The sequence below is a fragment of the Nicotiana tabacum genome, chromosome 20 (assembly GCF_000715075.1).
Source record: "Nicotiana tabacum cultivar K326 chromosome 20, ASM71507v2, whole genome shotgun sequence".
Classification (NCBI taxonomy): domain Eukaryota; kingdom Viridiplantae; phylum Streptophyta; class Magnoliopsida; order Solanales; family Solanaceae; genus Nicotiana; species Nicotiana tabacum.
This window is the reverse complement of record NC_134099.1, coordinates 135,732,138-135,755,005: the sequence shown is the minus strand read 5'-3', so window position 1 is coordinate 135,755,005 and position 22,868 is coordinate 135,732,138. Positions and strand designations below refer to the sequence as shown.

The following is a 22,868-nucleotide window of genomic DNA, read 5'->3' as shown; positions in this document are numbered from 1 at the left end:
TGTTGACACTATTTATGAAAATTGATGCGTACGCCTCTAAGTATTACCTATAACTAACTACATGACCGAATTGGAAGGAAAGGTCGGTCCGGTTAGTTTATGGTTAACTCGAATAGGTCTTTCATTCGCAAAGCAAATAAGTTCGATTTAGGTTCATTTTTATTCATGAAAGAGTGTCTCCAATGAATTTTTTTGCTTAAAGAATAGCTTATACTACATATTCTTTGTTTGACTAGATTAATTTACCTTTATCATTCTTGGGTTATTTTTTACATGTTAATTGTCGAGTTATATGATAATATGTTTAAAGCGAAACCTTCAATGTTCAACCTATAATAATCAACCCAAAATGACTATTAATCAAGTTATTTTTTTTCAAAAGCCAGTAGAAAAGATGATTCCAATTATATTCTAATATTTAAATTAATATTGTATCATAAAAAAAAAGACATTATATGCTAACTAACTTACGTGACCCGTTAGCACCGGATGAATGATGCGAATGGGCTTCCCAAGAAGCCAGCCCGGGCCGGGGTCAGTATAGAATGAATGAGACGACCCTAATCTTGTGTTGGCTTTGCCAACTTATTGGATTGCGGGCGGAGAAAAGCGGACGTGGGGACTCTTTCGGCATAGCCAATTCAAAAAGGCGAGTGCAGCCTGGCTCACCCGGCTCAACAATAGAAATCCCTGCAGTTCAGCCACCGGAAAAAAATGTTCATGAATTAAGGTATAATAATAGAAAGTAGAAACAAAATAAAGACCGGTATACAAAAGTTTAAAGAAGAAGAGAGAAACTCGGCAAATAAAAGGAAGAAAAAAGAGGAAAAGAAAACGAAGGGAAAAAAAAAGGAAAAAGAGGTGAGGCTAGGGCCCAATTGAAAATAAAGGAAAACCAGGAAAAAGGAGAGAAACAAAGAATAACCCTCTTGTAGGAATCGACCTGCATTCACGAGGTCAATGATAGCTTACAGAACGGACGCTGAACCAAGCACCCACATCGACTTTGATATATTTGTTATTTTACGTATATATTACATACATAGTAAATTTTTTAGCGTAGCGAACGGATAGCATGGCACCCCGACCTCATAAGGTAGATCCGTCCTTTTCTACACCACTAAAATTAAATAATTGCTTGCAAGGCATTGCATGCGAAGATATTTCAAGTGAGGTGTAAATTTATCTAGATTGTAGCATACATGAAAGCTCACTGCCCACGTTGACAAAAAAATGATTTTAACACTCTTCTTAAGAGAAGATAGATTGCCTCTATTCTCAAACAGAGAAGCCTATATATATATATATATATGTTTATACATGTACTAATATATCCACTACCTATACACCTAAAAGATACAGACACCAAAGTGTCAACTTTTCATCTGCATCAAGAATCAATGAACTTTGTACCTTAATTGCATTAACATTATAGTATGTACTACGATAGACCCTTGTGGTCCGATCCTTTCCGGACCCCACGCATAACGGGAGGTTAGTGCATCTTTTTTATGTACTACACAATAGGCATATATAAATATAAAGGGAACCAAACTGACTTGTTGAATCGCTCTCTGAGTCCGTGCTAGCTCGGGCTTCTACCACCTCCTTGTTCTATATCTACATTTCGCGAACTAGAAGGATTATTCGCCCTTCTATCCCCGCTCAAAAGCCTCATCAAACGCCTCAGTCTTTCAGGCATTACAGATTTCGACTCTTCTTCATTAATTCGCCCTGGAATATCGATAACCAACATTCCATGTGGCCGGTTATTACTCGTAGATGCTGTTGACTCCAAACAAGGATTACTACACAAGGTGCTAACTTGAGTCTCATTTCCCCAATACAGCACATTGGTCGGAAAATTAGGCAACTCTGTTGAAGCCTCAACCTCCGATTCCACTGACTCGAGTGTTTTATCCCCAGTTGTGGAAACTGCGTTACGACAAAGAGGACAAGAGGAATGACATTGAAACCACATGTCAATACAATCAACATGAAACCCATGATTACATTTTGGTAAAAATCTTGTCTTTTCACCCTCAGTGACATCACAAAGACAAATAGTACATTCCAGTGTTCCATCTTTGAATTCTTTAGCATCAAATGCAAGTACAGGAATTGTTTTGAGTATTGACGGGTCAAGTCCCTGAACTTTGACTTTGTGGTGGCGCTCTGTGCCGCCATTGGAGTCTTCTTGCCGGCGACGACTCCTGGACCACTTCACGTAAAGGTGAAGGAAGAATATGAAGATCACAACCAGGAACAGAAATATGATTACCCCCAACATAATCTTTCCTATGAAAGCTAACGCACCTGACTCATCTAGTTTATTGCTATTACTGCTCGAAGCGTCTTCCATTCAGTAACACAAGAATCTGAACAAGGCGATCTAGCTAATTGTTAAAGGAAAGAGCAAGTATCAAAGTGGGTTTTTGAGAGAGAGATAACAATCAACTTTTGCTTGGATTATAGGATGAGAGGTGGAATTAGAGGTGGTAATATTTATGAGTTGGGTGTAAGGAGTCTAGAATGGATGGCTAAGACGACGAAGAAGAATTCAAACAAGAAATTAATTTCTCCCCCGCCTTGTTCATTTCTAAGAGACTTCTGCTTTGACCCGACTCTTTCTACTGAAAGTACGTGGATGGGAAGAAAGTTTGAGGTCATGGGAAAGATATTGCTTTGACTTTTACTTAGGCAGACCAAAGTGTCAAGTTTGACATTACGAAAATAAAATTAAAGGAAAAAAGAAAAGAGAAACGGCATCATATATTGATGACAATTGGTTTAGCTCGATCGGGTTATTGAAAGGAATGGCCCAGTAAGGAGCTATCTTGGTCGAATGTATCAAAAGTTAGTGTTATTTAGAAAATTTGTCCCGGGATCCGCACACAATTATAGCTCTTCAGAGTTTTTTCTATCTAATTGGTAGAGTTTATACTATACTTATTCTATATTTTTTGGTTTAGCTCAGAGGAGTCATTTACAGAATAATTTGGGTTGATATCCGAGTGAATAAAAACGGTAAAGTTGGTTTTGTAAAGCCCTCTTCGTGATGTCAAACTAGAGTTTGAAAATCTATTGATCATCATCCGCTAGTAACCAAAATTCAGTCATAGTAGTTGGATTTGCTTTTCTTTTTGGTTGGTGGTGGGGGTAAGAGGGTAGAAATGGCGTGGGATAGTCCCTTTTAATATGGTATTTAGTTTTGATCCAATATTTTTAATGTTGAGCAAAAATAGTCACTACTCAATTAAAATTAATATGAAAAGACAGTTTTATCCTTTCTTCATGAGTGCTATGTAAATATTAAGGACATGGTGTTCTTAATATTTACATTGCACACATGAAGTTAAGGACGACATGTCCTTAACATTTACACTGTACATATGAAGTTAAGGACATGATGTCCTAAAGTTTAACGACGGAAGGTGCAAACACAAGACACTTTGTCCTTAATATTTACACAACATTCATGAAGTTAAGGACACCATGTCATTAATATTTACACAATACTTATAAAGTTAAAGATACTATGTCCTTAACATTTACATTGCACACATAAAGTTAAGGACACTATGTCCTTAACATTTACAATGCATATATGAAGTTAAGGACATGAGGTCCTAAAGTTTAATAACAGAAGGTGCAAATACAAGCTAAGGACATTATGTCCTTAACATTTACACTGCACACATGAAGTTAAGGACGCCATGTCCTTAACATTTACACTGCACATATGAAGTCAAGGACATGATGTCCTAAAGTTTAATAATGGAAGGTGCAAATACATGACACTTTGTCCTTAATATTTTTACACAGAATTCGTGAATTTAAGGACATTATATCCTTAATAAAGACATCTCTAATTAGTGATTAATTGTGCACTTCCCCGCAAGGGGGAGGTAATTTCAGTCGATGCACTCCTCTAACAAGATTCATCTGTCGCTTCCACAGTTCCACTAAATAATTTTGTTTCTGTTTTTGTTGTTGAGATCTTGAATTTAGGCGGTTAGTATAAGAAAGTGCGATCCCCAAACAAGAAGGCCAATAATTTTGGAGATGAGAAAGCCAAACAAAATTGGAAAATTATCAGTTATGTCAATCCATAATTTAGTTAATACAGAAATTAATCAATTCATAAAATATTATTGATATTAGCCAGTTAGCTATTTATAGCCAAAAACAATGACAAACTTTTGCTTTATTTTGAGTGAGTGTTGTTGCAATAGATTAGATACATCTTAAGGAGTTTAAATATCAGTTTTAGGATGATTTGATAAAGTATTGAGGTGGTTTGAATTGAAAATTCACTGTAGAAGATGAACATGAAAAAAGATGATATGTGTATCACACAGTGTATCATTTCTGTATCACATATGTATTATATTTGTATCAAATGTGTATCACATGTATATCCATATATACCTGTGTGTGAGATAATGTGTGATACATGTGCCGCAGAAGAATTTTTTAACTTGATTTAATACGAATTTATACCATATTAGTCCAAATCACCTCCAATCTTCCTCAAATATTATATATCGGCTCATCTATATGTTTTCAATAAATTTCAACCATATCCATTGAATAAGATTCGTTTTTGCTTAGATTTTTTGATATATATATATATATATATTCATCACCCTATTCGCTTCTTCATCCATAAATTTTTCTTTCCGTCTTACATTAAGTATTGCTAATCATGCTTAAAACATGGAAGGAGATCTTTGCATGCGATTCTTGGTGAGAAAGAATTCTTAGTTATTTGGGTTTTCAAGTTTTGTATATGCTTGGCTAGGTTTGGTAAGCCAATGATTAATGGCTAGAGGTTGGTAGGTTAGGACTTATTTGGGACATTTCCGCAAAAGAATTACTCCTGCTATATATGGGTCGTCTCAAGATTTCAAGGTAGACATGGCGTGGGATAGCCACTTTTTAACATGGTATTTAGTTTTTATCTAGTATTTTTAATGTTGAGCAAAAATAGCCACTACTCTATTAAAATTAATACGAAAAAATATCTTTACCCTTTCTTCATGAGTGCTGTGTAAATATTAAGGACATAGTGTCCTTAACATTTACACTGCACACATGAAGTTAAGGACGTCATGTCCTTCACATTTACACTGCACATATGAAGTTAAGGACATGATGTCCTAAAGTTTAACAACGGAAGGTGCATATATATGACACTTTGTCCTTAATATTTATACAGCATTCATGAAGTTAAGGCCACCATGTCCTTAATATTTACACAATACTCATAAAGTTAAGGATACTATGTCCTTAACATTTACACTGCACACATAAAGTTAAGGATGTCATGTCCTTAATATTTACACTACACATATGAAGTTAAGGACAGGAAGTGTCACGACCCCAACCTCGGTCGTGATGGCGCCCAACACACTGCTAGGCAAGCCTGACCAACTAACAACCTCGACCCTTTTCTTATACAATTCATTATTAGCTAACACAGTTAAATTGCTAGTTTATCATTATAAAAGTTTAGGACAACGAGTCAAATATGCGGAAATTCAGATGATAATACCACTACATAACCCATACAGATCTGGTGTCACAAGTCTCGAGCCTCTAGCACAAGTTCAACAGCCTAATACATAATCAGTTTAGGAAATGTGGATAAAACGAAAGGATAGAAGGGAGAGATCCGGGCTGCGGACGCCGTGCAGCTACCTCGATGCTCCCGGATATGAACTGATCGACTGAATATCCTCACTCAGCCTCTGGAACACCTGGATCTGCACGCAAGGTGCAGGGAGTAATGTGAGTACTCCGACCCAGTGAGTAATAAGCATAAATAATGACTGAGAATAAGAAATCACGGAAATCACAGAGTAATCTATAATGCGGCAGTTTAAACAAGTAATATGAAAGCAATAAACCAATGGAAACGAAATATGGAGATGCTACAACAAATAAGCAGTTAAATGACAGACATATAACGAAAATCAACACATAGAACGGTACTTTATAGTACTCGCTGCGGCGTGCAGCCCGATCCGTTTATTTATCGTCGACGGCGCTCACTAGGGGTGTGCAGACTCCGAGAGGGGCCCTTTACGGCCCAAGCGCAATATCAAGCCATCTCGTGGCATCAACTAGGCCCTCGGCCTCATATCAATATCAACATAATACTGCTGCGGTGTGCAGCCCGATCCCATAGTATCCTCACATCTGGCCCTTGACCATACTCAGTCCAAAAATCATATAAGCCTCTCGGACATTTAGTAAAACAGTAGTTCTCAGCCCAAAACATCATTTAATATATCTTTTTAGTTTCAAAAACCGAGTAAAAGTGGTTGAGTTGTAAAACAGTGGAAAACGGTACGTATGAGTTCAAGTAGTAAGTCTAAATAGTGAGGAAATAGTGATAAAACTCCCCGGAGGGTTCAAATAGTTGGCACGAAGCCCAAATATGACAATCAATCCAATTAATGAGGATAACAAATAAGCTTTAATCAAATACGCGATAAAAGCGTCACTCAGGATGGACCAAGTCACAATCCCCAATAGTAAACGATCTCACGCTCATCATCAAACGCGTGTCTCACCTCAATATAGCACTATGATGTGAAAATTCGGGGTTTCAAACCCTCAGAACACCATTTACATTCATTACTCACCTCAAAACGGCTAAAGCTCTAGCTCACTATGCCCTTGCCTCTCAAATCGGCCTCCTTGCACGTCGAATCTGACCAAAACCAGAACGAATACGTCACAATATGCTAAGGGAACAAAGACCAAGCGAAAACAATCAAAAAATATCAAAATTTCCGAAATTAGCAAAACCCGAGCCCCGGGCCCACTTCTCGAAACTCAGAAATGTTTACATCATTAGAGTCCTTATCTCCCCAAGAGTTCATACATATCAAAATCACAAGAATCGGAGTTCAATTAGCCCTTCAAATCCTTAATTTATGCTCTCTTAAGTTCAAGCCCTAGACCATCATTTTTTTGTCCATTAATTCCTTAAATTTTCAGTCCTAATTCATGAAATACCACCATATAAGTGTGTTTTAAGTCCAAAATCCTTACCTTATCGAAGTTCCCTTGAAATCTCTCTTCAAAATCGCCCAAAAACTCTAAGTCCGAAGTGAAAATGACTAACCCTTCAAAATTTCGCGAAGAAGAACTTAAATACCTTCTGCCCAGACATAACCGCTTCTGCGGTTAAATTACCGCTTCCACGGTACCGCTTCTGCGGTCAAAACTCTGTATCCGCAAAAATCACTTAGCCTCCCTTGAATCGCTTCTGCGGTCGAAATCCCGCATTTGTGGCTTCGCAGATGCGGCTCTTGGTCCGCTTCTGCGAAAATAGCTGACCAGGCCAACCCTCGCTTCTGCGGCCTCCTCTTCGCATGGGCGACACCGCTTCTGCGGTCCCAATTCTGCAGAAGCGGAAATACCAGAAGCAGCAGCAAATTCTGAGTTGCACAAGTCCAAAACTTCCCATTAACCATCCGAAATCACCCCGAGGCCCCTGAACCTCAACCAAAAACACCAACACATGCTAAAACACCATCCAAACTTGTTCCAATCATTAAAACACCTCAAACAACACCAAACTATCAAATTACATTGAATTCAAGCCTAAGTTCTTCTACAACTTACGAAACACGCATTCGATAAAAAATCCAATCAAATCACCTCCGAATGACCTGATATTTTACACACACATCCCAAATCACATGACGAAGCTACAACAACTCTCGGAATTCCATTCCGACCCTCGGATAAAAATTTCACCTATCAACCGGAATTCCCCAAAATACTAACTTTGCCAATTCAAGCCTATTTCTACACCGGACCTCCAAAACCAATTTCGATCACACTCTTAAGTCATAAATTACCTTCCGAAGTTAATCAAACCATCGAAACTCACATCCGAGCCCTCTAACGCATAAGTCAATATCCGGTTGACTTTTCCAACTTAAGCCTTCTTAAAAGAGACTAAGTGTCTCATTTCTTACCAAAATCACACCAAACGCAAACCAATCAACTCGACCACATAAAATACGGATAACGAAGCATAAAGAAGCAGAAATGGAGAAAACAGAGCGATAATTCATGCGACGACTGGCTGGGTCGTCACATGAGGTCCTAAAATTAACAACATAAAGTGCAAATACAAGTTATGGACATTATGTCCTTAATATTTACACTGCAAGTATGAAGTTAAGGACGTCATGTCCTTAATATTTACAGTGCACATATGAAGTTAAGGACGTCATGTTCTTAACATTTACATTGCACATATGAAGTTTAGGACATGATGTCCTATAGTTTAACAACGCAAGGTGCAAATACATGACACTTTGTCCTTTAATATTTACACAGCACTCATGTTTAGCACAGGGGTATTTTCGTCCGAACGGGTAAAAAATTATTAAGCACTGACCAAAGAGTAAATATATTTTAAACAGTGGCTAAAAAGTAAAGACATCTCTAATTAGTGGCTAAATGTGCACTTCCCCCGATTTCAGGTTACTATGCTATGATTGCTCGTGCAAACTACATAGTCGCAAAAAAAATTGGAAATAGCCTAATTTACAACTGCTATTTAAAATTTACCACAGTTTTAAAAGTAATCAAAATTTAGCTACTCTTTCGTGTAAAAATAGAAAATGAATAAAAATAACCTTTAAAAATCTAAAAAATTTCTAACATAACATGCTGGAGTTCGAAATTTTTTACATATGAGATTCCACTCTAATATGCTAAAATTTCATAATGTGCCGGGATTCCAATATAATATACTAGAAGTTTATATGCAGGAACTCCATAATCCAACATATTATGCTTAACCTTTCCGTATTTCAGCTAGGGTATTTTTGTCCGGATTTTATCTCCGCATAAAATAGTGATTATTTTTCAATAATTTTGTAAATACCGGCTATTTTTCAATCACTAGTCCGAAAACTGGCTAGCCCATGCTATTTTGACTACATAGTTTCTAGTACCATTTATGGAATACCTTTCTTTTCGTTTATTTTTCTTTCTTTCCTTCCTATTATTAGAGATTTATACTGAAATACAAATCAAATCGGTTAAGAAAACCGATACTATATTTGGTTTGATTTAAATTTTAATCTACAATATATGGTTTGGTTTGGTTTTATAAAAACATCGAGAAAAAACTGAACCAAACTGATAAATTTCATACACAATTTTTGTTTTATCACAATGGCTAATCTTTAAATCATTAGGTTATGGATAGGGCGATGTGCATAGATAGCCATTAATAGCACATGTCTTTATTTTTAAGCCACTGTTGTAAATATCTTTAGTCTTTAGCCACTGCTTTAATAAAATTTTACCTGCCTGGACGAAAATACTCTTCTGTTATAAGCTTATACCTACGCTCCTTAGTAACGATCAGCAGCAGCAGTACGTAACTACCTTCCGAAGCAGCAACAACGACTGTGATCATCCAAAATTGCAGAAGCTTCTCTTCCAATTTCAAACTATAGAATTCAATTTACTCGTCCAAAAATCGACATAAAATTACAGTAAGTTATGCTTTTGTGTGTTTTTGTTGATTTTTATTTCGTTACTAGGAATTTGATTTTTTTTGCTTTTCTAGATTGATAACGTTAAGGACATCACATCCTGTGATTATTCTATAAATATTGAGGACATAATGTTAAGGATTTGGTGTCCTTAACATAACACATAGTGTTCTGAATATTAAGGACATAATGCCCTAGTTTTGCAAAATATTTTGAAAAAGTTAAGGACACTTGGTCCTTAACTTAGAGTTCCAAGTTCAAAAGTTAAGGACACTTCATCCTTAATTTACGGTTACAAAGTTCTAAAGTTAAGGACACATGGTCCTGAAGTTAGACTAACAAGGTCAAAAGTTAAGGACACTTGGTCCTGAAGTATGAGTTCCAAGTTCAAAAGTTAAGGACACTTGGGTCCTGAAGTTAGACTAACAAGGTCAAAAGTTAAGGACACTTGGTCTTGAAGTTAGACTAATAATGTCAAAAGTTAAGGATACTTGGTCCTGAACTTCAAGTTTCAAGTTCAAAAGTTAAAGACACTTGGTCCTTAACTTTGAATACCAAGTTCAAAAGTTAAAGAAGTTTCTTTAACTTTGATTTCCAAGTTCAAAAGTTAAGGACACTTGGTCCTTAACTTGGTCCTGAACTTACAGTTCCTGTCCTTAATTTATACAAGGATTGCTCTATAAGTATGTCCTGAATTTCCCATTCTCTTGACTTGAATGATGGAAACAATATGTATTATAATTGCTTTTAATGGTAGATGGACTGAAGACTATAAATATCTTGATCATCAAACAAAGCTTGTTCTAGTACCTGAGGCAATTCAATTTGAAGATTTCATTAAACAGATCTTTGAAGTTATTGAATTGGATAGAGACAAGTTTGAAGCAATGATATGATTTGATATCAACCTGGGAACAAGCAAGGGAATGATTGTATCCAAAGATTTAGATCTTCACACATGTATAGAGTTACTAAAAAGTCATTCATTCTTCAAGGGTTGTCATTTCATTGTTGATGTTTCGGAAAGAGTTTTTAGATCTACAAGCTCCTTTGAACATGTCAACAGAGAAAATCAACATGACAATCAAAACAAATGCCAACAGATAATGAAAATAGATATGGTTGAAGTTGAACCAATAACTGAAGAGGTGATTCAAACATTTGATTTTATTCAAGTGGAAGGACAAAGCATTATAGAGATTGACAACGAACAAGATTTGGGTATTCAAGTCGTAGAGAGAGCACCAGTAATAGAAGAAGTTGCTAAAAAACCTCTACTCAACTAACTAGATGAAGCTCAAATTCAAAACAAAAAGAATCCCCAACTACGATATTAAGAGAAAATACTTTGTTGGATGAAATAAAAGTGGGATCAATATTTGACAAAAAGAAGAGTATAATTAACTGTTTTTTGAATATAACAATTAAAAGACATTTTAAATTCAAGGTTGTTAGATTAAGCTCAACAAGATATTCGTTGAAATGCAATGATGATAGTGTGGGTGGTGTGTGTGCGCTTTCGGAGTTAAAGATTCAACACTGTTCAAGATAATAAAGATTAAGAAAAATTATGACTGCTCAGTTAACACTATGAAAGCTAATCAAAGGCATACAACTTTAAAGTTTATTAGTGGTTACATTATTGACAATCTTCGAGACCCAAGGTTTGAAGTTACACCAGCTTTTGTCATGGCAGAAATGCAAAAATTACATGGACTAGACATTGGGTATCACAAGGCGTGGCGTGCTATTCAACGTGCTTCAGCTTTAATAAGAGGAACTCCTGAAGAGAATTATGAATTATTGTCTTCATACTTGTATATGATAAAAAGTAAAAACCCGGGAATATATACTAACATAAAGATAGACAAGAACAACAGGTAAACAATCAAAAAAGAGATTATAAGTCTGTTTTATAAAATTTAGGACATGCTGTCCTTCACCGGTGAAAAGGTTAGAGGACGTGATGTCCTTAACTTTGATGTGTGCAGTCAAACAGTTAAGGACACTTGGTTCTTAACTTAGAGTTGCAAGTTAAAAAATTAAGGACTGCATGTCCTTAACTTTATAACTTGTAACTCTAAGTTAAGGACTGCATGTCCTTAATTTTTGACCTTGTTAGTCTAACTTCAGGACTACTTGTCCTTAACTTTTGGCCTTGTAACCTGAAGTTCAGGACTACCTGTCCTTAACTTTTGACCTTGTTAGTCTAATTTAAGGACTGTATGTCCTTAACTTCTGTTAACCTTATGTTATACTGTATTTTCAGGTTTTTTTTATATGTTTTATGCATATGGATCATCAATAACTGGTTGGAATCATTGTAGACCAGTGATTGCTGTTGATGCAACTTTTTTGAAGTCAAAATTTCGTGGTGTTTTAATGATTTCAGTTTCAAAAGATGCAAATAACCAAATTTTTTCACTAGCCTTTGGAATTGCAGAATCTGAAAATAACAATTCCTATGGTACATTAGTGAGCTTCGCAATGCAATTGGCAGACGTGAGAATTTAAATTTTTTATCAGGCAGGCATCAAGCTATTGCATATGGCATTGCAAAGGTATATCCTGAAAGTCACCATGGGATTTGTATCTATCATTTGGAACAGAACCTAAAGCGAAGGAAAGTGAAAAGTGAGGCCATAAAACTTTTCCAAAGTGCTTCAAGAGTATACAGGCACAAAGAATTTGATCTATACATGTCAATATAACAAAAGTAGATAAGAAGACTTATGACTACTTGATGGAAGAACCACCGAAAAGGTGGGCACGTTCTTGTAGTCCACGACGAAGATATAACATGCTCACAACAAACATAGTTGAGTCAATGAATTCTGTGCTATTAGAAGCAAGGGAGCTGCCTATATTAAGAATGATGGATTTCATCCTAGTGAAGCTACAACGTTGGTTTCATGAAAGAAGAAATGAAGCAGAAGGAACTTTTTATGACGTTTCTTGTTGGGTAGAAGAGGAATTGAAGAAAAAGATAGATTTAGCATTTACTTTGAATGTAAGTATTATGTTCTTTGTTTAGCTTATTATTTTAATGATAATTTAACATAATATACTAACTTATAATTTTTCAACATTGAAGTCTTCCCTGTTGATTCATGGCGTTCTAGAGTTGAGGAAGAAGGAATTACTTTCTTAGTGGACTTAAACAAAAGAACATGTGATTGTTTTTAGTTTCAATTTGATGAATTACCATGCATACATGCAATTGCAGCTATCGAGAAGAGAAACATCAAGAAGTCCAGCTTTTGATCGCACCGGTACTTAAAGGAATCTTGGCTGAAAACATATAAAAGACAAATGCATCTTGTAGGACATACTAATTCATGGATTGTACCAGGGAGTGTTAAGTCACAAATTATTAAACCTCCATATTTCAAAGTGCCACCAGGTAGAAGGCAGAAGAAAAGGCATATTCCAGCTACCGAGTCATCAAAAATAACATTCAAATGTGGTTGTTGCAGAAGAATTGGTCATAATAGAACAACTTGTATATATTCTCCGGCAGTCCATCCATTTTCAAGGAAGCATAGAGAATAGTAGATATATACACTTATGTTTATCTACTCTTTTAAGTTTTTGCTATAAATTGGATTCATTTAGATTGTTTTTATTTGAGCAGATGTCCTGAATTTTCAAAGTTTCTTTGCGCTTACATGTTTTTTGTTTCTTTTGAGTTCCAAATTCAAAAGTTAAGGACAAGCAGTCCTTAACTTAGAGTTCCAAGTTCAAAAGTTAAGGACACTTGGTCCTAAACTTTGAATTCCAAGTTCAAAAGTTAAGGACACTTGATCCTTAACTTTGAGTTCCAAGTTCAAAAGTTAAGGACACTTAGTCCTTAACTTTGAATACCAAGTTAAAAAGTTAAGAACACTTGGTCCTTAACTTAGAGTTCCAAGTTGAAAAGTTAACGACATTTGGACCTGAAGTTTGAGTTCCAAGTTCAAAAGTGGACACTTGGTCCTTAACTTTGAGTTCCAAGTTCGAAAGTTAAGGACACTTGGTCCTTAACTTTGAATACCAATTAAGGTTAGTTTATTGAGGCATATTCAAGAGATTGATCGCCCCGATTAAAGGGTTAAACCTAGAGATAGTAATACCCGACTTGAACCTTAATTGCTTGCACAAATTATCATACCCAATTGATCTTGAGAAAGTCAATTAGGGCAAAATCACTCAAACTACCGAGATGTATAGAGTGAGAAGTTTAGTGCATTGGTTATATCGTAATCTCCAACATGACAACCTAGCCTTAGACTCGAGAACCCATCAAGTATCCACCTAGGAGAAAGTCACTTCCCTAGTGCCTTCTTAACTATTTAGACAACCTTTCAAGTATCTTACTCTTAGCTTAATTTAGAATCTTATTAGCATAAAATTAGAAGTAATCAAGAGACCGACTATGATTAGAAGTGCAATTAAGAGCCATTACGCATATCTAAGTTAGATAGAAACCCAATTCCCCTTTCTAGCTCCCTATGGAAATCGATCCCGACCTTCTCGGGTAAAAGCTGCTTCGAACACTCTCGCTACTTTTGATGGGTTTTCAATGTCTTAGCCTTATACTTCTTATGTTTTGATGATCTAACAAACTTATTATGAAGAACTAGATAGAGAACCTTGTCGCGCAGGTTATACATCTCATATGAACAATTCAGCAACATGAAGGAACTAAACGATCACAGAGAGGAACATCACAGGGACCTAGTGCCCCGGTCTCTTAGAGTTCTCCGGCACAAAGAAGTCAGTGACTATACGTAATCTATATAAAGAGGAACACAACAGGGACCTACTCCCTATAGGTTCTCTGACAGAAGTACAGGTCAAGTACACAGCTGGAATGTGACAGAAGAAAGTGACCATCTGGTAACTATTACAGAAGCGGAACACAACGAGGACCTAGTCCGTTGGTGGGTTCTGATAGAAGTACAAAGTCCACTATCCAGCTGGAACGCAACTGCCCAGTAGTGGCTGTGCAGACAGTGTAGTAGTCACTTCTCTTTGGGAAAAAGTACACCACGAGCTGACATTACTACCTATTGTGATATCTTTTGTGATAAAACAACCTGGTGCAAGACATGCCAGGATTTGTGCATTTAGTGATATTCTCTCAAGAAGAAGAAACATCGATCCGACATTAAAATCACTGGTGTGTCAAGAACAAGAAGGCAACTCCACTAAGGATCAGTTTCTAAATGAAGTCTTATGTATATCCATAGTTGAGTTGTAATCTTGTTAATTGTTCTATATTGTAATTCCTAGTTTGCTTTCTTAGAAGCGCTGTTTTAGGAACAAACAAAATTCGTAAATTTTAGAGTTTATGTTGTGACTAGAAATAGTCATAAGTTAAATCCTCTGTAACTAGGAGAGTTAGAGAGTGGAATGTGGTGGTTGTATCACAAGTTAGTTTAAAGTCTTTGCAATAGGGAGATTGCAAAGTGTCTTGTAATAGGTAGATTGCAAGTTAGTTGACTTAAAAGCCTACAAGAGTAGGTCGTAGTTTTTTGATCCCCTTGTGTGGGATGTTTCCACGTAGAAAAATCTCTTGCCTTCTTTACTTTCAGCCTTTACAACATTCTACGTATCGGTCTCATACGAGACCAGGTACTCTATAGGTTGGTGTACTCATATAAGCTATCAATTGGTATTAGAGCAGGTTCCTCCTATCAAGCTAACACCTAGGAAGGATCCTAAATGGTTGCTCCACCAAACTTTGAAGAAGGACAATCAACCTATAGACCTCCCAGATTCAATGGTCAATACTACGGCTGGTGGAAGACTCAGATGCATGATTTCATAATGGCTGACGATTCAGAATTGTGGGATATCATATGTGATGGTCCATATGTTCCCATGAAGAAACTTGAAGAAACAGGACCATTGTTGCCCAAAGGGAGAAAAGAGTACAACGACACTAATAGAAAAGCTATAGAAAAGAACTATTGTGCCAAAAAAATCTTGATGTGTGGCATAGGACTTGATGAATACACCAGAGTATTAGCTTGTGATACTGCCAAGGAGATATGGGAAGCCTTACAAACTGCACACGAAGGAACCACTCAAGTCAAACAATCCAAGATCGACATGCTCACCACTGAATACGAGCTCTTCAGGATGAAGGATGATGAGTCCATACAAGATATGCACACCAGATTCACCTCCATCATAAATGAGCTTCACTCACTTGGAGATGTCATTCCCAGAAATAAGCTTATAAGGAAAATTCTCAGTGTTTTACCTGGGTCTTGGGAAAGTAAGGTAAATGCCATCACAAAATCCAAAGATCTACGGACTCTGACCATGGATAAGTTGATTGGTAATCTGAAAACATACGAGATGAAAAGAAAGAAAGACAGTGAAAGAAGAGAGCCCTAGAAGGAAAAGAACCTGGTGCTTAAGGCTGAAAGGAGTGACTCAAGTGATGAAGATAGTGACATGGCCTATCTTACGAAGAGATTTCAAAAAATGGTTCGAAGAAATGGTGGCATACCAAAGTGGGGCAGTTCAAGTAAAACAAGGAACAACGATCTCTGTCACGGATGTGGAAAGTCAGGGCATTTCATTAAAGACTGCCCACTCGCGAAACAAGAGCAGTACAATCAAAATCCGACAAAGCTGGAAAAAGGAACCTAGTTCCAGAGAAAAGATTTAATCGAAAAAGTGTTGCAGACAGTATCGTTAAGCAGACTCTTGCTGTTTGGGGAGACTCCTCAATTGAATCTGAAAGAGAATCAGATGCAGAAAATAGTTCTATGATGGCAATAGAAACTGAAGCAACAAAGTACGATTCACTGTTCACGCTGATGGCTTAGTCAGATGATGATGATGAAGAAGATGGAGACGATGAGGTAAACTTCAGGGATGTTCAGAGAAATCTGAAATCCCATTCCTCTAAGAAACTAAGGTCTTTATCAAATGTCCTAATTGACGCTTATTATAGTCTTGTAAATGATAAGGATATCTTGATTGTAGAACTAGGGGAGGCCAAACAATCTAGAGATGATCTAGTGGTCTGTGTAGTGGACTTAAATGAAACCATAGCTAATCTTGAACTAGAGAAGGAGGCCCTAAACAAAAAAATAACCAGTGTGGAGAATGAGAGACATGACCTGATGGTAGTAGTCGTTGATCTAAAAGAAATAATAGAAGGTCTTAACAATGAAAAACATTCCTTAGAAGAAAAAATTGCCTCCACTGAGGAGGAAAGAGATGACCTTCTAGTAATATGCGCTGATCTAGAGGAAACCATTGAGGGACTCAATAGAGAACATAGGAATGTAACTCTTGGGAAAGGGAAGGAAGTAGCCAGTAAGTCGCAAATCTTGCTTGAAAAGGAGTTAACGGTTGTAAAAACCAGTTTTTGCAATGAACTCGAGAGAAATCAGCAACTCCAAGTTGAGTTGGAAAAAGTAAGAAATGATCTTGAAAAATCCTTGAAATAGACCTAGTCCTCAGATGCAGTCACTGCCATGTATCTCAATAATAGTGGGAACAAGCAGGGCATTGGGTTCCAGAGGGAGAAAACTCTCTACAACCCACACAACAAGTATGTCACTGTACCTAATAACTAGCTATGTACGCAAAATCAATGGCCATTTTAAAGAAAATTGCCAGGCCAGGGTTCAGTCTGCTTAGAAAAACAAACATTTACTGATAGAGTGACTACTAGTAAAGGACCAAGTACCACTCACAAAAAGCGGATGCTGCCTGCGTGGACCAAGAAAACCCTTATTTATCCTTTTTACAGTAACAAGGGACCCAAACTAGTTTGGGTTCCTAAACCTAACCCCTGATGTGTATGTGCAGGGAGTAGTGAGAGGAAGTAGACTACGATGGACTATGGACAGTGGATGCTTAAAGCAAGCAGCATCATGAATTTCTTCTCACTGAAAGCCATGCAGGAAGGGAATGTATCCTTGAAAAGAAAATAATGGGTACATTCTCAGTGAATGAAAAGGCAGAAAAGGTTCTTCTTGGCATTTGAGTAGAGACAAGCACTATGTGAATGACCTAAAAGGTTCTGTCATCAATATGATAACTAGCCAAGTAGTATCAATGAACAAAGGAAGCAAGAACAGTCACTTATGCTAATCGTCAATTGGAGAATGAGATGAGCGAAATCACAACTATGGGATGAAGGGGCAGTATATGCAAATTTCTCACCTCCGAAGAAACTAACTCAGTCGGACCTGGTCCGTGATCTGCCAAACTCAAGCGTGACCTGGACATGAGCTCACAAAATTGATGGAGGAGGAGAAGAAGGGATTTTGCACAATTTCTCAAACTCCAAGGATTGCATAACCAAAATGGCGTAGCAGAAAGAAATAATAGATCTAGAAATTGCTGCATGAACTGTGCTCATCGTCTAGGGAATCGCCAAGAAACTCTGGGAAAAGGAATGAACATCACTCTCCACTTGGAGAACAAGTGTCGGACCAGGTGCCTCCTAAATCAAAACTCACCAGGAATTGCGAAAATTGGAAGAAAATGCCTTGTGCTTGACAACAGAAAGGGTCAGCTTGGGGAGCTCAATGCAAAAGGACGAGCTAAGGACTTCTTCTATAGAACAATCCACAAAACAAGGCCACAGGGTCTTCAACAAGGAAGCACAAAATGGCAAGAAATGCTCATAGGGCTTCAAATCATGAGGGTGATAGAGTGAGCAAAATGAAAGAAGACTGGTGAGAGACAACGCAACATCATCTTCCATGTCTCACAAAGAACCTTGTACGTCATTTGCCACAACTGAAGCTGAAGGAAGAAGAAAAGATGCAGCTCATGGCACTACACAAGTAGCAGAACACAAAGTGTGAGGAAATCAAACTGACCTCCATATGTTTTTTCCCAACCAACCTCTATCTCAAGTTGGGAAACCAAAGTGCACTTGTCATGATTCATGCATTATCTTCTGAAAGACAAGGAAGCAAGATGAAATGACCTCATTAACATCTGAAGAGAAATTGCAAACACATTTAAGGGCGAGATCCTCTTCTGAGGGTAAATATGAAGAAGGGATTGATCAGTGGAAAGGATTGCATAACAGAAGATCAAACTCCAGATATCTACATCAAAGCCTCAAGTAGAGAATATTTCGTATAAATCAAGGCAAAGACGGGGTCACAAAAATTTAATGAAGAACCTGATTCTCCATCTGTTGGCTGTGTAAGACACCTTCAGGTAAAGATAGCTAAAGTGTTTTCTGACCAGGCCTAACTCACATCAATACTGCTATAGGTAAACATGCATGACGATCATAGAAGCCAAAGGTATAGTTATGAACTGCAAAGAGGGGAGCTACTAAAATCTTGTTCAAAAGATTGCTCTGGCATCAGGTTCTCGTATCTGAGGCTAGTAGGAATGTGCTTAATTTTTGCATGCCCTTTACAAACAAAAAAGGGCATATAAATACTTTGTAATTCAGCTGCCATGTCATTCAACTTTTCAATGTCTAAGTGCCATGTGTTGTCAATCAAATCCTTCATCCCCTCTACACGATAACACTTCCCCACAAATCTACCGCCGTTTTCAGACGTTTCAGAACCTGTTTCGATCCCCGCTCATCATTAGTTCTTATCCCAATAAGAAACTTCCCCTCTTTTTCACGGCAAGTTATGAACCTTCATCCCTTGTGCATAGCTAGGATCCTCTCCCTATCTACTCATTCCTCTTTCAACTCATATACTAAGTGCTCATCCAACGGCAATTGAAAAATCTTCTCATTCCCCCGTCATTAACACTGTTCACATTTCTTCATCACCTTTGAAATCATTCCCAGAGCTTCACTATTTCACGCCTTCTACCACCTTACACACTTCTAGGTCCTCCTCCACCCCTACAGTCTTTCCATTTCTGATAAACCCTGTTTACCACTATTTGGAGAATCCTATGTCCAATCAATCTTATGATCTCATCAAAGACCACACAGCAGGTCTCACTCCTCGAGTATCAGAAGACCCTAAGGACGATTCTGACCAGTACCTTAATACCTCCATGTTAGACTCAGTGACTCTTAAGGAGTCACCTGAAAAGGAAGCAGCGCATAGCATGGCTATATCTGCAAAGAGTCTGATGGATGCAGAAGCTTATCTCTCCTAAGAGTATCAAGGTGAAGACCTAACACTCCTAGGAGATGTAAGAAACACAGCACTCCTCGAGTCCTTGGCTCATACGATATTTTCAGAAAAGCCTTCTGATGAACCTGATTCACTCCCATGCAAACTCACTCATATGTCTTCTGCTCATTCCAAACTCCTAAAATCTTCCTCAAAATCACCCATCATCAGGTCACTACAGCAAGAGAATTTTGAATCCTCATTATTAAAAAGTAAGAGAAGTGTCAAGACATGGAAAAAGAGGAAAATGAATCCAAAAGATTTCATCAAGAGTGTGCCAGTGAATCAGATAGACAAAAATGCTTCTAGAGAACCTGGTTCTTTAGTGCAACAGTTTGTGACGATTAAGGAAAATGTTGAAGAACAGAAAGGGTCACTTGGGAAACACATCAGGAAGTCTAAACGGAGTAAAACTGAGATAGCCGTGTCAAAGGACAAAACTATAGAGGTAATAAGATGGAAAGGAGAGTCTGTCGAAGGAACCAGAAACCAGGAATGGTTTCATGAACCTGGTCCATCAAAGTCCTTAACCTGTGATGGTGTTCGGTGGAAGCAAATATTAAGAACTCAAAACGTGTTGTGGGGCAGAACTTTTGATCCAGCAATTTCGGAAATGGCTGGCAAGAGACAAATTCTGGAGATTGTCGAATTTCAACAATGGGAACACCTATTTGAAGGGAGCATGCCTTTGGTGTATGAAGATGCAGTGCAAACCTTCTACTCATCTCTCTTCACTGTTGAAGGGGACCACATCTACGCACTTGTAAACATAGTGGACATTGTACTCGACACTTCAACATTGGGAAAAATTCTCAGAATTCCGTGTAAAGGTGTGTCCTCAGTCAAGGATGTTGTGGAGTAAACTTTCGGAGAACCATCATGAAAGAGCAAGCTATTCAATAGGGGGAACAGGTCCATAAGAAAGTGTTACTTCCTGAGTATCAACTTCTTTTTGAACTGGTCAATAAAGTACTCCTACCCCACTCTGAGAGACGCTCCATTGCCACAAAGTCAGATTTGGTCCTGATGGAAGCATTTGATGAGTTTGTACTAATCAACCTGCCAGCAATCATGATATATCATATGCAGAAGGTGGAAAATTTTAAGGGTGGCAATCATGGGTTACCTTATGGCTTTCTCCTCACTCAAGTGTTCAGATTCTATAAGGTTCCCTTGGGAAATCCTAGAGTGGGCACACGCAAGAAAACATTTTCTAAGCCCACTCTAGAAGAATGTGAATATATTGAAAAAGTTGGTGGAAGCATCTCGACCATTTCTCAGCTGATAAACGCCCAAAATGTAGCCTCTGAGGAAATACGAAGGCTGAGGGCTCAGAATGCCATTCTAGAAACTCAGCTTAACCAAAGAGCTAAGGGACCTAATTTTGTATACGAGGAGGTTGCCAAACTGAGAAAGGAAAATGAGAGACTTCGGGCTCAACTACTTGAAGAACAACTGCCGCAAATGCTAGACTGGACCTGGTTCTCTAAACCATTCTTGTCTCTTCCTCCAAGCCTCCTTCCCTTAGTGCTCCCTAGGATTCTCTCTAGTATCTAGCTATTTTTGCTCCAACTTCCTGTGGCTGCTGTTTTACTTGTGTTTACTTGTTTTTGTTTTGTGATGACATGTTGAACTTAACTATTACTGCTCCTGACTTGTTCAGTCCAATGTAAACATTAATGAAACAGCTCCCCTTTTTCTTGCATGTACAACACTGTATTCCTCTGGTTTCTCTTTTCTGTCATGACTGCGTGCACATATGTGGCATGAGCTAGCTGTGTTAGACTTCTTTATGCTTATTAACTGCGTGTGCTCTTTGTCATACTAGCTGATCTTTTTAATGATGCCAAAAGGGGGAAATTGATTATATAATAGATGAGGATGGAGCTGAGAAGATTAAGGGGGAACTATGCTATGTCTGTGATGTGCTATGTCTGTGATGATCAAAGGAGGAAGATCTAAGATCAAGGGGGAACTGCTGACTCATCATGTTAATTAATTGTTAATCCTGGTCTAAACAAATGCCTTTCATCCTTAAGTTCGTCATCATAAAAAAGCGGGAAATTGATGAGTTTTCAATGTCTTAGCCTTATACTTTTTATGTTTTGATGATCTAACAAACTTATTATGAAGAACCAGATAGAGAACCTTGTCGCACAGGTTATACACTCATATGAACAATTCAGCAACAAGAAGGAACTAAACGATCACAAAGAGGTACATCACAGGGACCTGGTGCCCCGGTCTCTTAGAGTTCTCCGGAACAAAGAAGTCAGTAACTGTACGCAATCAATATAAAGAGGAACACAACAGGGACCTGCTCCCTGTAGGTTCTCTGATAGAAGTACAGGTCAAGTACACAGCTGAAATATGACAGAAGAAAGTGACCATCTGGTAACTGTTACAGAAGCGGAACACAACAAGGACCTGGTCCGTTGGTGGGTTCTGACAGAAGTACAAAGTCCACTATCCAGCTGGAACGCAATTGCACAGTAGTGGTTGTGCAAACAGTACAACAGTCACTTCTCTCTGGTAAAGGTACACCACGGGTTGACATCACTACCTATTGTGATACTTTTGTGATAAAACAACCTGGTGCAAGACATGCAAGGATTTGTGCATTCAGTGATATTCTCTCAAGAGGGAGAAGCATCGATCCGCCATTAAAATCACTGGTGTGTCAAGAACAAGAAGACAACTCCACTAAGGATCAATTTCTAAATGAAGTCTTATATATATCCATAGTTGAGTTGTAATCTTGTTAATTGTTCTACATTGTAATTCCTAGTTTGCTTTCTTAGAAGCGCTATTTTAGGAACAAACAAAATTCGTAAACTTTAGAGTTTTTGTTGTGACTAGAAATAGTCATAAGTTAAATCCTCTGTAACTAGGAGAGTTAGAGAGTGCCTTGCGGTGGTTGTATCACAAGTTAGTTTAAAGTCTTTGCAATAGGGAGATTGCAAAGTGGCTTGTAATAGGTAGATTGCAAGTTAGTTGAGTTAAAAGCCTACAAGAGTAGGTCGTGATTTTTTGATCCCCTTGTGTGGGATTTTTCCACGTAGAAAAATCTCTTGCCTTCTTTACTTTCATTCTTTACAGCATTCTATGTATCAGTCTCATACGGGACCAGGTACTCTATAGTTTGGTGGACTCATATAAGCTATCAACTTTGTAGTAGTGTAGGGTTGGCTCCGATCACTTTTTG

At 37.8% G+C, this 22,868-nt stretch overlaps 1 protein-coding gene across 1 annotated transcript; it reads right to left on the bottom strand.

Moving 5' to 3' along the window:
• Nucleotides 1-386: 386 nt before the first annotated feature.
• LOC107821158 (RING-H2 finger protein ATL60-like) lies at nt 387-2,549 on the bottom strand. The gene is made up of 2 exons (XM_016647568.2): nt 1,560-2,549; nt 387-690 (listed from the first exon to the last, which is right to left on the bottom strand). The coding sequence occupies exon 1, from the start codon at nt 2,360-2,362 to the stop codon at nt 1,586-1,588; it is 777 nt and encodes a 258-aa protein (XP_016503054.1). The 5' UTR covers nt 2,363-2,549; the 3' UTR covers nt 387-690; nt 1,560-1,585.
• Between the last annotated feature and the right edge of the window lie 20,319 nt (nt 2,550-22,868).